Source organism: Peromyscus californicus, unplaced genomic scaffold, assembly GCF_007827085.1.
Source record: "Peromyscus californicus insignis strain IS unplaced genomic scaffold, ASM782708v3 Scaffold_8__1_contigs__length_139910024, whole genome shotgun sequence".
Lineage (NCBI taxonomy): Eukaryota > Metazoa > Chordata > Mammalia > Rodentia > Cricetidae > Peromyscus > Peromyscus californicus.
Genome location: NW_026294606.1, coordinates 109,048,440 through 109,060,702, shown reverse-complemented (window position 1 = coordinate 109,060,702; position 12,263 = coordinate 109,048,440). Strand labels below are relative to the sequence as shown.

Genomic DNA, 12,263 nt, shown 5'->3' with positions numbered 1-12,263 from the left:
TGCAGACCTTTCTCAATTTAGCTAAGTACACATTGATTCAGTTCTCACCTGCACTCCTCTCCTGGAAGAACATCACGACAAAAGTAAACTCCTATATTACTCTCTGTACCAACTAAAGGCATGTGTCCTTGGCTGGAAACTCCTGTCCACCCTATTGTTTTGTACAATTATTTTCTCTCTCTGAAATAGAACATTATTTTAAGGTGTGTTAGTTTTGTTTTTGTTGCATTTGTTTAACTCTGTGAAGCTGTGATACTTGGCCTGTCTAAAACACTTGATGGTCTAATAAAGAGCTGAATGACCAATGGCGAGGAGGGAGAAAGGATAGGCAGGGCTGGTAGGCAGAAAGAATATATAGAAGGAGAAATCTGAAAGGAGAAAGAAGTAGCCAGAGGACTCCAAGGGCCAGCCACCCAGCTACCCAGCAAGCCACGAAGTAAGAAATAATGTAGGTTATACAGGAATAGAGAAAGATAAACGCCCAGAGGGAAAAGGTAAATGGGATAATTTAAAGTTAAGAAAAACTGGCTAGCAACAAGTCAAGCTAAGGTTAGACATCTATAAGTAAGAAAAAGTATCCATGTGTGATTTATTTGGGAGCTGGGAGGCAGGCCCCACAAACAATCTCTCTCTCTCTCTCTGTCTCTCTCTCTCTCTCTCTCTCTCTCTCTCTCTCTCTCTCTCTCTCTCTCTCTCTCTCCATTCTCTCTACCTCCCTCTCTGCCTCTCTCCCTCTCTCCAACACATCACCTATACTGTGGATTGAACTTAGTGCCTCTTGCAAACCATGAAAACACTCTAGCTTTCAGCTGCTGTAACTTGATCCCTTTTAGTTAACTTCGTTTTTGAGACAGGATCTTGCTAAGTTGTGTAAGCTTTCCTTGAACCCATTCTGTGGTTTAGGAAGTCCTTGAATTTGCAATTCTCCTGCCTCAAACTTCAGAGCAGGGGAGATTACAGGCCTGTGTCCCAGGTCTGGTTCAATTATTTCCTAAAGGAGCTTACTCCTACACATAAAGCCAAGAAGGTTAAGGCTAAGGACAAAATAAAAGGATGCAAAGTAAAGATGCTATTTTTGAAATGATAAGTGCCATTTTAAAAGTGAACCCTAGCTTTATTGTAAGGTTCCTTTAAAACACATATCTCTGCAGAAGACTTTTCTCACTTCTTCTGAGAGAGCAATGAATTGGGAAAGAAAAGCCCCTGTCATAATACCTCAGGCATTTTCCCTCGTAGTCTCATTTTGATATATGCTTAATTTATAAGTCCCATAATTAAATGTTCTAGTCAGTTCACAAAATATTAAAATATGTCAAACCACATTCCCTCTAGATCCAGTAGCATAAGGAATATTGCTCTGCTTTAATATCACCACAGGAAGAAGTTAAAGCAATAACAACAAGCTTGACCACTTGGTTTAAAACTCAGTTCTACTTTTTTATTTGCATGGTTGCCTTTCGGCAGATTATTTAATGGTTTTGTGCTTCATTTTCCTCATTTGTCAAATGGGAATAATAATGACTACTGCCTGTGGTACAGTGAAAATTAAGTGAACAGAATAGGTGAGGAATCTCAACATAGTCCTTGGATTGTAGCTACTGGCATTATGGTACTGATGGCAGTCATAACAGAGAAGTAGCAGCGTTCTTACATTAGTTTGAGACCTGTCTTCTTAGTCTTCTTTTAGTCATGAGGAAAGAAACACACTTATATTCTTTACATGGATAGCATGAGGCTGTTAAAACAGCTGTATCAAGAAGGGCCTCTGTTTCCCATCCCGGATGGTTGCACTGGTCTCTGCATTTCATAGGCTGACACGGTCACAGATTTACATACGCAATTCCTACTGAGAAGAAATACTCAGAGCATAACAGTATGGTCTCTGAATCAACGTGATTACCGGATCTTCAGCCCTGCCGCTGCCACTAACTTTGTCCAGGGGCTGTGTCACTTCAGGTCTCTACAGTCAAAGCATCTCCTCCTAACAACCTGCAGGTCTGTGACCTCCTTGACCCACAGAATGAGAAGCAGGAAGTACATTGAATACTGTCATGTTTTTTTGAAATGGACAAACAGTGCTTCATTTAACCCCTTCTGGCAATACCACTGTCAGCACTTTCAGATACAGAGTTCTGCTCCCAGCCACACTGCATTGCAACTATGTTTGGAGGGGAAAGCCTGTGTGTGAAAGATTATGCTGCCTTACAAAGTTGAACTAATCTCTCTTCATGCTTTACTTGATATCAATATTCATAAAGCCATGCTTTCCCCGCAGGGTTTATCAATCTCTTTTTAAAAATTAGATAAATGGAGTTGTTTGCATATTGACCCTGTAAGCTTTCCCACTTGGTTTTCCTGCTGCTTCATGAATATCAAAGCCAACACACACACACACACACACACACACACACACACACACACACACACACACACACGGAAAATAAAATTAGACTTACTTATTCATATGTATCAAATGAATCTGTGTGTCAAAACAGAAGTGGCATTATTATTCTTTGTTTATTCTTCAACAGGAAGGCATTATTAGATTAGTGAAAATATTTGTGCTGTGCAATATGAAAGGCATTTGTTTGCCATTTCTATGTCTCTGAATACGTAGGAATTTTAGTACAAACCTCTGTTGTCTCTGACTGTGAAATTTGGGTTGTGAATGATTTCAGGGGGTAGGCTGAAGATAAATCTTGGTCCATTGGCTGTGTCGTCCTGGTCATCTGCACTAACTGTAACTATTGGCTGAAAGAGAAAGGTGGCTCATAAATAAATCATGATGATATCAGCCTATCATTTATCCAGATTTTCCTAGCAAGCTAAAACCTCTGATTTTTAAACCTCTTAAAAGCAGTACTAAGATATGATTTTTTTTTTTTTTTGGACAGAGGCAGGTAACTCGAGTTGATGATTACTAAATCAAACTCTATTTCAAATGCATTGCTTATGGGCAGGACAAGGGAAGCCAGATTTACCTGGTTGGAGAGTGGCTTGGTCTGATCACTCTCACAGATGAAGCCTTCATAAGGGGCAGCAAATTTAGGAGCATTGTCGTTGACATCAAGGATCCTGATGGCCACTGGAACTTTGGCTTCCTGATGTCTGTTGTCTGAGAAAAGAGAATTCAGACAGTAAACAAATACTATATAATGATCCATGCTAATTCTCAGAGTGATCAAGCTTCTTCCACCTATATATGCAGTTCTAAGAATTGCATAATTATGATTTGACTAGGAAATGTTCACATGTACTCATATCTTTAGGAGTTCATGGACTTTGGGGAGTGATTAGAGGCTCTGATGTAATTAAGAATCTATTGATGATTTTGTAATATTGTGGTATTATTGGGAAAATAACGAAATGTAGAAAGTAGGGTCAAGTTAGAGAAATGATGTCACTGGAGCATACTTCATGTCTACCAAGACATGAGCATCTTTGCTTGGTAGCGTGTTGCTCACCACAATGCTCTATCTCCTTACAGGCACTTAAGGCTGGAACAAGGAGACCCTAGGATGAAACTAGGAATCTCTTGGCACAACTAAATTGCTCTTCCCTTTAAGTTGTTCTCCTGAGTACTTCTTACAGAGCTAGAAAAAAAAAAAAAAACTAAAACATGCTTTGTTGGCACAAAACCTATCTCAGATCAAAAGTGTGTGAAATTCTGTGGAAGGTTTCCTGGAATAAATGTCATGCCTAAACCAGGAAATACTATACCATTTTCCTACTTTGACTGAGAATAATTCTAAAGGTTACTAATAGAACCTAGTCCTGCTAGAAAGTAGTTTATTACCATGATTCTCAAAGTAGGTTCCCAAATGTAGCATTAGATCCACCTGGTCATTTGTTGCTCATATAAATGACTGGACTCTAGTACAGATCTACTGAATCAGGGATCTCAAGATTGGTTCAAGAAATTTTGTTATAATATGCCAGCTATGAGATGTGTTGAGAGAGTTTGATATATGATCAGGTTCAAGAATTAATAGTTAACACCTATGCAAAATGCCTTAAGTCTTGACTATAAGGCTATTGTTTGAGGTTTAACATGATGATCATATGTTTTAAACTGCTGGAGAAGGTAAGCCATCTGTGATGGCTATTCTTGGTTCTCAAGTCGACTACAGCTGAAATTAACTAAAATCCAAATGACCAAGCACACTCATGATGGATTTCTTTCTTTCTCTTTTTTAAAAAAATTAAATCATTTGAAGTGGGAGGACATACTTCTAAACTGGATCTTTGAGGTGGAAATATAAACCTTTAATCCAGATATTTTGAGTGGAAATATCCATCTTTAATCTGAACCACACCTTTTGATGGTGACCTAAATAAAGTACATGAAGTAGGAAAGCTCTCTCTCTCTCTCTCTCTCTCTCTCTCTCTCTCTCTCTCTCTCTCTCTCTCTCTCTCTCTCATATTGCCTACTTGCTATCATCCTCACTACCAAGTCCAATCTGTTGCTGGCATTAGAGCCTACTTCTTCAGGATTTTAGCATGTACTGGAGACCAACTGAGACATCTAGTCTCATATACCACATAACTACTAGATTCTTGAGCCTTCCATTCACAGGCAGCCATGTTAGATTAGCTGGACCACAGCCTGTATGTCATTCTAATAAATTCCTTTTGATATATATAGAAAGAGTAATTCTGTAAGTTCTGTTGCTCTAGAGAACCCTGAGTAACAAACCATCTTTCTCAGTGTGCACACAAATTGTCCAAAGAAAATGAAAGCATTTCTACTTGGCTAAATATTGTTCTATGTATACAACTAAAAATAAAATTTAAAAACCAAAAAATAATTATAATGATAACAACCTCAGGGACCTAAAATAAAATTAAATACTACTGTTCTATATATAAATAGATAGATAGATAGATAGATAGATAGATAGATAGATAGATAAATAGATAATAGAATGTAGCAACAAAATGACTCTTAATGACATTCTGCTATACTCCTAGATCAGTGCCTTGCTCAACCATCATCAGAGAAAATTCTTCCTGCACCTGATAGGAACAAATACTGAGGCCCACAATCAGGCATTGTGCAGAGAGTGAGAGACTTTGGAATACTCATCCCTAAAAGGAATATCTGTATCAAATCCATCCCCTCAAGGAACCCTGAAGAAGAAGAGGCAGAAGGAGTGTAAGAACCAGATGGGTTGGAAGACACCAAGAACACAAGGTTCTCTAAATCAACCTGAAAGTTCATATGACCTTCCAAAGATTGGCACAGCTTGCATAAAGCCTACTAGGGTCTGCATTAGCTCTGCATCACAGGGGTCTGAAGTTATAATGGCCTCCAGTTTGGTGATTTTTTTGGGACTCCTGAGTATAAGAACAAGTAGGTATCTGATTCCTGTGCCTTCCCTGGGACTCTTTTTTTTCCCTTGGTTTGTTTTGTCAAATTCAGATGCTAGCTTTTTTTTTATCTTACTACTATATTTTATTTTATTATTATCCCTTAGAAGTCCATTTGTTTTTCTAATGAGAGACAGCTAGGGAGTAGATCCCAGTGGGATGGGAGGTAGAGAGGAACTGAAAACAGGAGAGGGAGGGGTAATATAATCAAGATATATTAGTTAGAAAAAATCTATTTCCAATAAAAGGAGTAAAAAAATATAAAACAAAACAAAACAAAAAAATAAAAAAAAATCCATCTCAGCAATTTTATTGTATAGACTAGAGTCAGAAGAATTAATATTTAGTAAAGTCAAATCAAAGCCCTTAGGAGAATACTTACGAATTTCTGCTGCAAAGACAGAGATGTTGAGCCAGGCGGTTTCCTCTCTATCTAGAGGTTTCGTGGTTTTAATGAAACCATCCTCTGGATTAATTGTGAAAAACCTGTCGAGGTCAGTATGACGATCAATTGAATACCTAAGCAGAATGTAAATGAGGCAATTAGACCAAGACATTCAGAGCAGCTTAATATTTGAATATTGTTTCTATGTTATATTTAAAGCAACTTTTTTTCAACTGATCTCATGACTTAGGTTTTCTTTTTAATCAAATTTATTTTTCAAACTTTACACATGAATCTTTTATAGAAATCATTTTGGTATATTGGACTTCTTTATTCAGTACAATGAATGAAAATGCTGTTTAACATATTTGATTGAGAAGTATAATAATGTGTTGCATATTTCTCCATATTTACTATAATCACCCACCATCTGAATATTTATGAAACTGCATTTGGGGAGTGAGTTTGTCTCACTCCCAAAGTACTCAGAAAGTCACAAATGTATCAAACCTTTGCCAAATTTTGGCATATGAAATATTAAATAGTTTCAAGGTTAACTAAATTCACCATTAAAGATCATTTATAAATATAAACATCAGTATTTTCCGCATTTAAAGAAAAGTGCTTGCTATATTTTACATCTTTTTTGTTTTGTTTTGTTTTGTTAGCTATAGAGACCTGTAAGTAATTTGGTTCTGAATTCCAAGGTGCAAACACAAATCATGCTCAGCCAGTGACTTGTAGGTCATTCTCTTCATTCCTTACTGAATGTGATGCACTGTGCAGCAAAGTGAAAAAGTTTACCACGTCCTACTCACTTGGAATTTGTCTCTTTCAAAGGCAAAAGGATTCTCAGAATATTATGGAGATGTCTTTATCATAAGGTCAGGCTGGAGATAGGGAAAGAAACTTGGCTTTGATTGAGGTGAGGTGAAATAACTTAGCCAGACTTGGCACATACCATCAACTTAGTTTTAATAGGTCTGCTAGGCTTGAAGGGTCCCACTAATTCATTTCACCACACCAACCTCAAAAGAGGGGAGTTTCCAAATCTTAGATGTTTTTGAAACATTTACATAAAATGTATAGAATACATCAGTGATGGTTAAAAATATAAGAATATCAGAGGAATCAAGGATTCTGGATATCAAAGAGCCTACTCTCCTAATTTATACAGGATAGAATTTACAAATGGTATATATCTAATTTTTGAGGAACCAATTGTTAATGGCCAGATCTTCCTATCTCAGATCAGTCACATCCTTTCCAGGAAAGACAGTTACTCATGGACAAGAATGTTATAGTATTCAAAACATGAAGTCATTCATAATGAACTTTGAATACAGCGCCTTATGAGAAACGAATAGTTTTCTTTTTTCATGAGGATCAACTTCAGTTTGGTCTTACATTTCATCAAAGCCAGTAAAGGTCTGTATCTTACCCCTCAGCATATAATTCTATGTACAATAACAGAAGACTTGTTTTTTGGCATAAGGCAGCTTCCTATTTAAGAAACATGACAGCACATATACAATAAGGAAGGTGGAAAGGCAAGACATAATTCTAAAGATATAAAACTCATCCATGGGTCTGGATTTTGCAAAATCTTAAATCCAGTCATGCCCCACTGCACATAATCTGAATAATGTAATTTTGAAAAAGTCACTTAAAATTGCTTAACTTCAACATATTTATCTTTACACTAGAACAGTAATTGTAACTAACTTTATATAATATGTGAGAATTAAGTGAAGCATCCTCATAACTCACCCACATTAAGCAATGCAACCCAAAGAAGTTGTTATTTTAGTTTTTGCTCCTGCTGCTGTTGTATTGAGGGAGAAAATATGAAATCTCTTGAATGTCAGAGGGTAGCCTCCATTGTGAAGCCAATGAGAAACCATGGTAGAACTTTAAGCAAATAAGCAAATAAATGAAATCAGAACAACTGAGTGATCACTCTGGTAGTGTAGTAAAGATGATCCGAAAGAAAAAGAGAGCAGAGAAAATTTAAGAATTAGATATAGTTTTCAAAATAAGAGAAATAGCTACTGAAATGCCAGAGGGATTGAAAACTATGTGAATAATAGAGTAGCAGTAGGAGTCAGTCGAGATTTAGATATCTGAGATGGCCACGAGAGTTTTCAAACTTTATGGCCTCACTGTCTGAGAGAGAGCTTTTGGAAGACACAAAATTAAGTTAATTTAGCATAAAATAGAGATTGAACTTCAACTAGGAATAGGTTGCAATGTTAAGAGAGCAAAGATTCAATTCTATGATAGACAGAGATATATTAATTAGTTGTTTGAGTGTGACATGTGGTGGTGGTGCTAGTGGTGGTGGTGATACATTTGTGTATATACAGATACATGTTGTAGGAGAAGATACCTGTATGTACATGTGCATTTAGAGGCTGCAGGAAAACCTTAGTTATTGGTATTCAAGAACTGTATACCACATTTTTGGGGACAGAGTCTGTCAACAGACTGGAGCTCTCCAAGTAAGCTAGTCTCATGGCCAAAAAGTCCCAGGAATCCACTTGTCTCTTCTTCTTCGGCACCAGATTTATAAGTGTGATCAACCATAACCAGCATTTTCATGTGGGTTCTTGGAATCAAATTCAGATCATCATGCTTTCCAACTAAGTACTTTACTAAGATACATCTTGCCCTTCTTTCTATTTTTAAATAAGGCATAGTAAACATGAGCTCACAGATACCTCTATTGTGCTTCTACAGCACTGAAACCTGAACTCATGGCATTGTTGATGCTTCCTAGGCTCTCTAGCACTGATCTATATGCCCATCTCTGCCTACAAATACCTTTAGGAAGAATAAGTAAGCAGTGAAAAAAGGACAACACAGGATAAAAATTAACAGCATATGCTCTCATAAATCCAGAATTAGAATCAGGAGAAAAATCAGCCCAGAGGCAAAGAATGTGAAAGACTAACTCAATTCAATCATAGCATGAGTGAAATCCTACAGGTGAGTGGACATAGTAGTTACTCTATGTGTCTTTATATCATTGTTCTCCTAAAAAAGTTCCCAACGCACCTTGATATTCTAGGTCAAAAGTAAGCTGTATTAACTTATAATTATGAACATCTTGAAGCAGTTAGAGGCACAGGAAGAGTCTCCTGCCATTACATAAAGAGCTTCTTTACCAAAAGAACACAATAGTCATATGTAGCTGAAGTAACACTTCTGTTACCAATTGCCTATATCTAAGAGAGCAGATTGAAGCTAAAAGAGATCTGGATTAAAATCCAGTCTCGAAACTGGTCATGTGAACTTAAGCAAGTCACATTATCCCCTGTGCATAATATTCCCATGAACTGACTCCTGAAACAGACAGTCTCAAAGTGTGCTATGAGGATTCAGAAAAACTGCTTTAAACATATTGTTCTGATTCTAAGAAAACATTCGAAAATTATATTTCTCATCAATAAGGATAATATTCTAAAATGCAATGCATAATCTTCTATTCTGCTGTTTTTTGTTTTTGTTTTTTGTTTGTTTGTTCGTTTTGTTTGTTTTGGCGGTAAAAGAATCTCATGTAGCCCAGAATGAGCTCAAATTTAATATGTAGCCAAGGATGACCTTGAACATCTGATCCTTCAGCTGCTGCCTCTGGAGTACTGGGATTACAGATCCACACCTCTATACCCCATTTTGCTGGGCTGCTGATCAAAGCCATGGTCTCTGGTATGCTAGGCATAAATTCTACCAACTGAGCTACCGCCTGAGTCCCCATTTTCTTTTATGAATTGTATATATTCCTTCCATGGCCTGTTGCAAATTTATTCAGATTTATATACTCATGTGTTTAGTTTTTTTTCTGTTGCTGCAGCATTTTAGAGAATTGTTTTTATTTTTATGTAAGAATTGTAGATATATATGGTTCTGATGGTGCTTCAGTAAATGTTTATATTGTGCAATTTTCAAATCAAAGTCATTAGCCTTAAACTTAGTCATCATCTTAAACTTATCATTTCTTTCATTACAAATATTTAAACTCTTTTCAAGACACATAACAAAGTATGTAATTATTAATGTTAGTTATGGTCTTATTACTGTGCACCAAGATACAAGCTGCTTGGTTGTTGATTGGTTGGTTGTTTTATCCCCTGGCTTATTTCACTGAAGGGAATGTCCCTTTATTCAGGTTCATCTTTACTCCTAAAAATGAAAATGATAGAATTTCATGATTTCCTTTATTACTGAACAGTTATTTACTATGAGTATGCCCCATAGTTTCTTTACCCATTTATCTGTGGATGGGCATTTAGGTTGGTTCTGTATCGTGGCTACTGTGAACAGTGCTGCAATAAACATGGAAGTGCAGATATGCATCCAACTTACAGATTTTATTTCTTTTGTGTAGATACATATTAGTAATAGTGCTGGGCCAGATGGTAGTCCTCTTGATTTTTGGATCCCAGGTACTATTTTATGTAGTGGGTACACGGATCTACATTTTTTTTGAGATTTTTTTTAAATTTTATAATTTAATTTAACTTTACATATCAGCCACTGATTCCCCTGTCCTCCCTCCTCCCGCCCCCCGCCCCTGCCCTCTCCCCAACCTACTCCCATTCCCATCTCCTCCAGGGCAAAGACTCCCCTGGGAATTCAGCTCAGCCTGGTAGATTCAGTCAAGGCAGGTCCAGTCCTCTCCTCCCTTCACCCAGGCTATGCAAAGTGTCCCTGCATAGGCCCTAGGCTCCAAACAGCCAGTTCATGCACTAAGGACAGGTCCCAGTCAAAATGCCTGGGTGCCTCCCAAATAGTTCAAGCTAATCTCAACTGTCTCACTTATCCAGAAGGCCTGATCCACTTGGGGGCTCCTCAGCTATTGGGTCATAGTTCATGTATTTCCACTAGTTTGGCTATTTGTCCTTGTGCTTTTTCCAATCATGGTCTCAACAATTCTTGCTCATACAATCCCTCCTCTTTCTCACCGATTGGACTCCCGGAGCTCCAAGAAAGAAGAATCTACATTCTTATCGGCAGTGTTAAGTCTTTCCCATTCTTTATTTCTTTACTAGCATTTTCCTCTCTCACTTTTGTTTTCTGGTTGAGAATGGTCATTCTAACTGTGGCAAGGGGAAATTTAAATTGTAGTTTTCATTTATATTTTCTTGGCTAATTTCAATATTGATCATCTTAAGAATGTACATGTACTTGTACATGGGTTCATGTGTGTGGATGTCTACATGTGTGCACCTGCATGTAGAGGCCAGAGGATAAATTTTGGGTGTCATTTCTTAAAGGTTGACCATCTTGTTTTTAGAGACAAGATTTCTCCCTTGCAGAAAGTTCACCAAATAGGCTAGGTAGGCTTGACAGTGAGCTCCAGGGATATTTTTTCCCATCTCTGCCTCCCTAGTGTTGGGATTATAAATGTACTCTATCACACCCATCATTATGTGTGTGTATGTGTGTGTATATTTGTATGTTTATTTGAGTGCGAGTGTGTGTGCTCTTTTGCTTGTTTTTGTTGTTGTTGTTACTATTTGTTTGTTTCTGTATGTCCTTGAGTGTATGTAGTGTATATGAATGTGTAGTATGTAGAGTGTAGAGGCCAGAAAAGAACATTAGATGTCTTGCTTTATCACTCTCCACCTTGTTACCCAGCACTTTTTGCATAGTTGTTGACTGTTTGCATATTTTTACTGTAGAAATCTTTTATCGGGTCTTTCTGTGCATTATTTGGATTTATTAGGGGATTATCAGTGTGTATTAAATATAGGTTTGTTGAATAAATGCCAGAAGGTAATGTCATCACTTCCAGATCTAAGAATCTGAATTTCTAAGGCAAATCAGGGACATTAATTTGTTCATTTAGAAAACAGTTGTTGTCCACTATGGACATGCACCACAGTTAGTGGAAGAATTCAGTGATTACCCAAAACATGGGTCAGCAAGAGGCAACAATCCAACGTTTTACACTGTATAAGATACAGGGTTTCTGACAAAACCATCCAACTCTGCCTTTGCAGCATGGGAACATCCATGGATAATGCAAAATAAGGCTACTATTACTTTCCTATAAAGCATAATATACAAAAACCGTGAAGGAATCCAAGTTGCTAACTTTAAAACTTCTTCTAAAGTTACAGTAATCAAAACTGTGTGACACTGGCATACGAATAGGCACACATATAAAGTGACTCAAATTGAGAGTCCAGAATGTGGATATCCACATGGAATATAATGTGATGAGCTTTCCCCCCATAAAACACAGAGACATCAATTTGAAATAAGTCTAGGATCTAAATAAAAATCTACAATTATAAAATTTCCTGAAAGGAAATACAAGTAAAATATTTTTGAGTTTGTCTAAAGTAAAACACAATTTCTTATATCTGACAAGTAAAGTGGAAACAACCAAGGAGGAAAAGAGTGGACTTAATCAAAATTAAAAGCAGTTTCACCTCTAAAGAAATAATCAGAAAAATTTAGAGGCAGCTCACAGAATGAAAGAAAATATTTGCAAATCAAT

General features: G+C 37.0%; 1 protein-coding gene across 2 annotated transcripts in view; it reads right to left on the bottom strand.

Moving 5' to 3' along the window:
• Cdh11 (cadherin 11) overlaps positions 1–12,263 on the bottom strand; it is a 162,654-nt gene that overhangs the window by 16,453 nt on the left and 133,938 nt on the right. For both annotated transcript variants that reach the window (XM_052729378.1, XM_052729379.1), the window contains exons 9-11: positions 5,753–5,889; positions 2,982–3,115; positions 2,634–2,751 (exon numbers count right to left, since the gene is read on the bottom strand). In XM_052729378.1, coding sequence (XP_052585338.1) covers positions 2,634–2,751; positions 2,982–3,115; positions 5,753–5,889 — 389 coding nt within the window. The remainder of the gene's footprint in view (positions 1–2,633; positions 2,752–2,981; positions 3,116–5,752; positions 5,890–12,263) is intronic.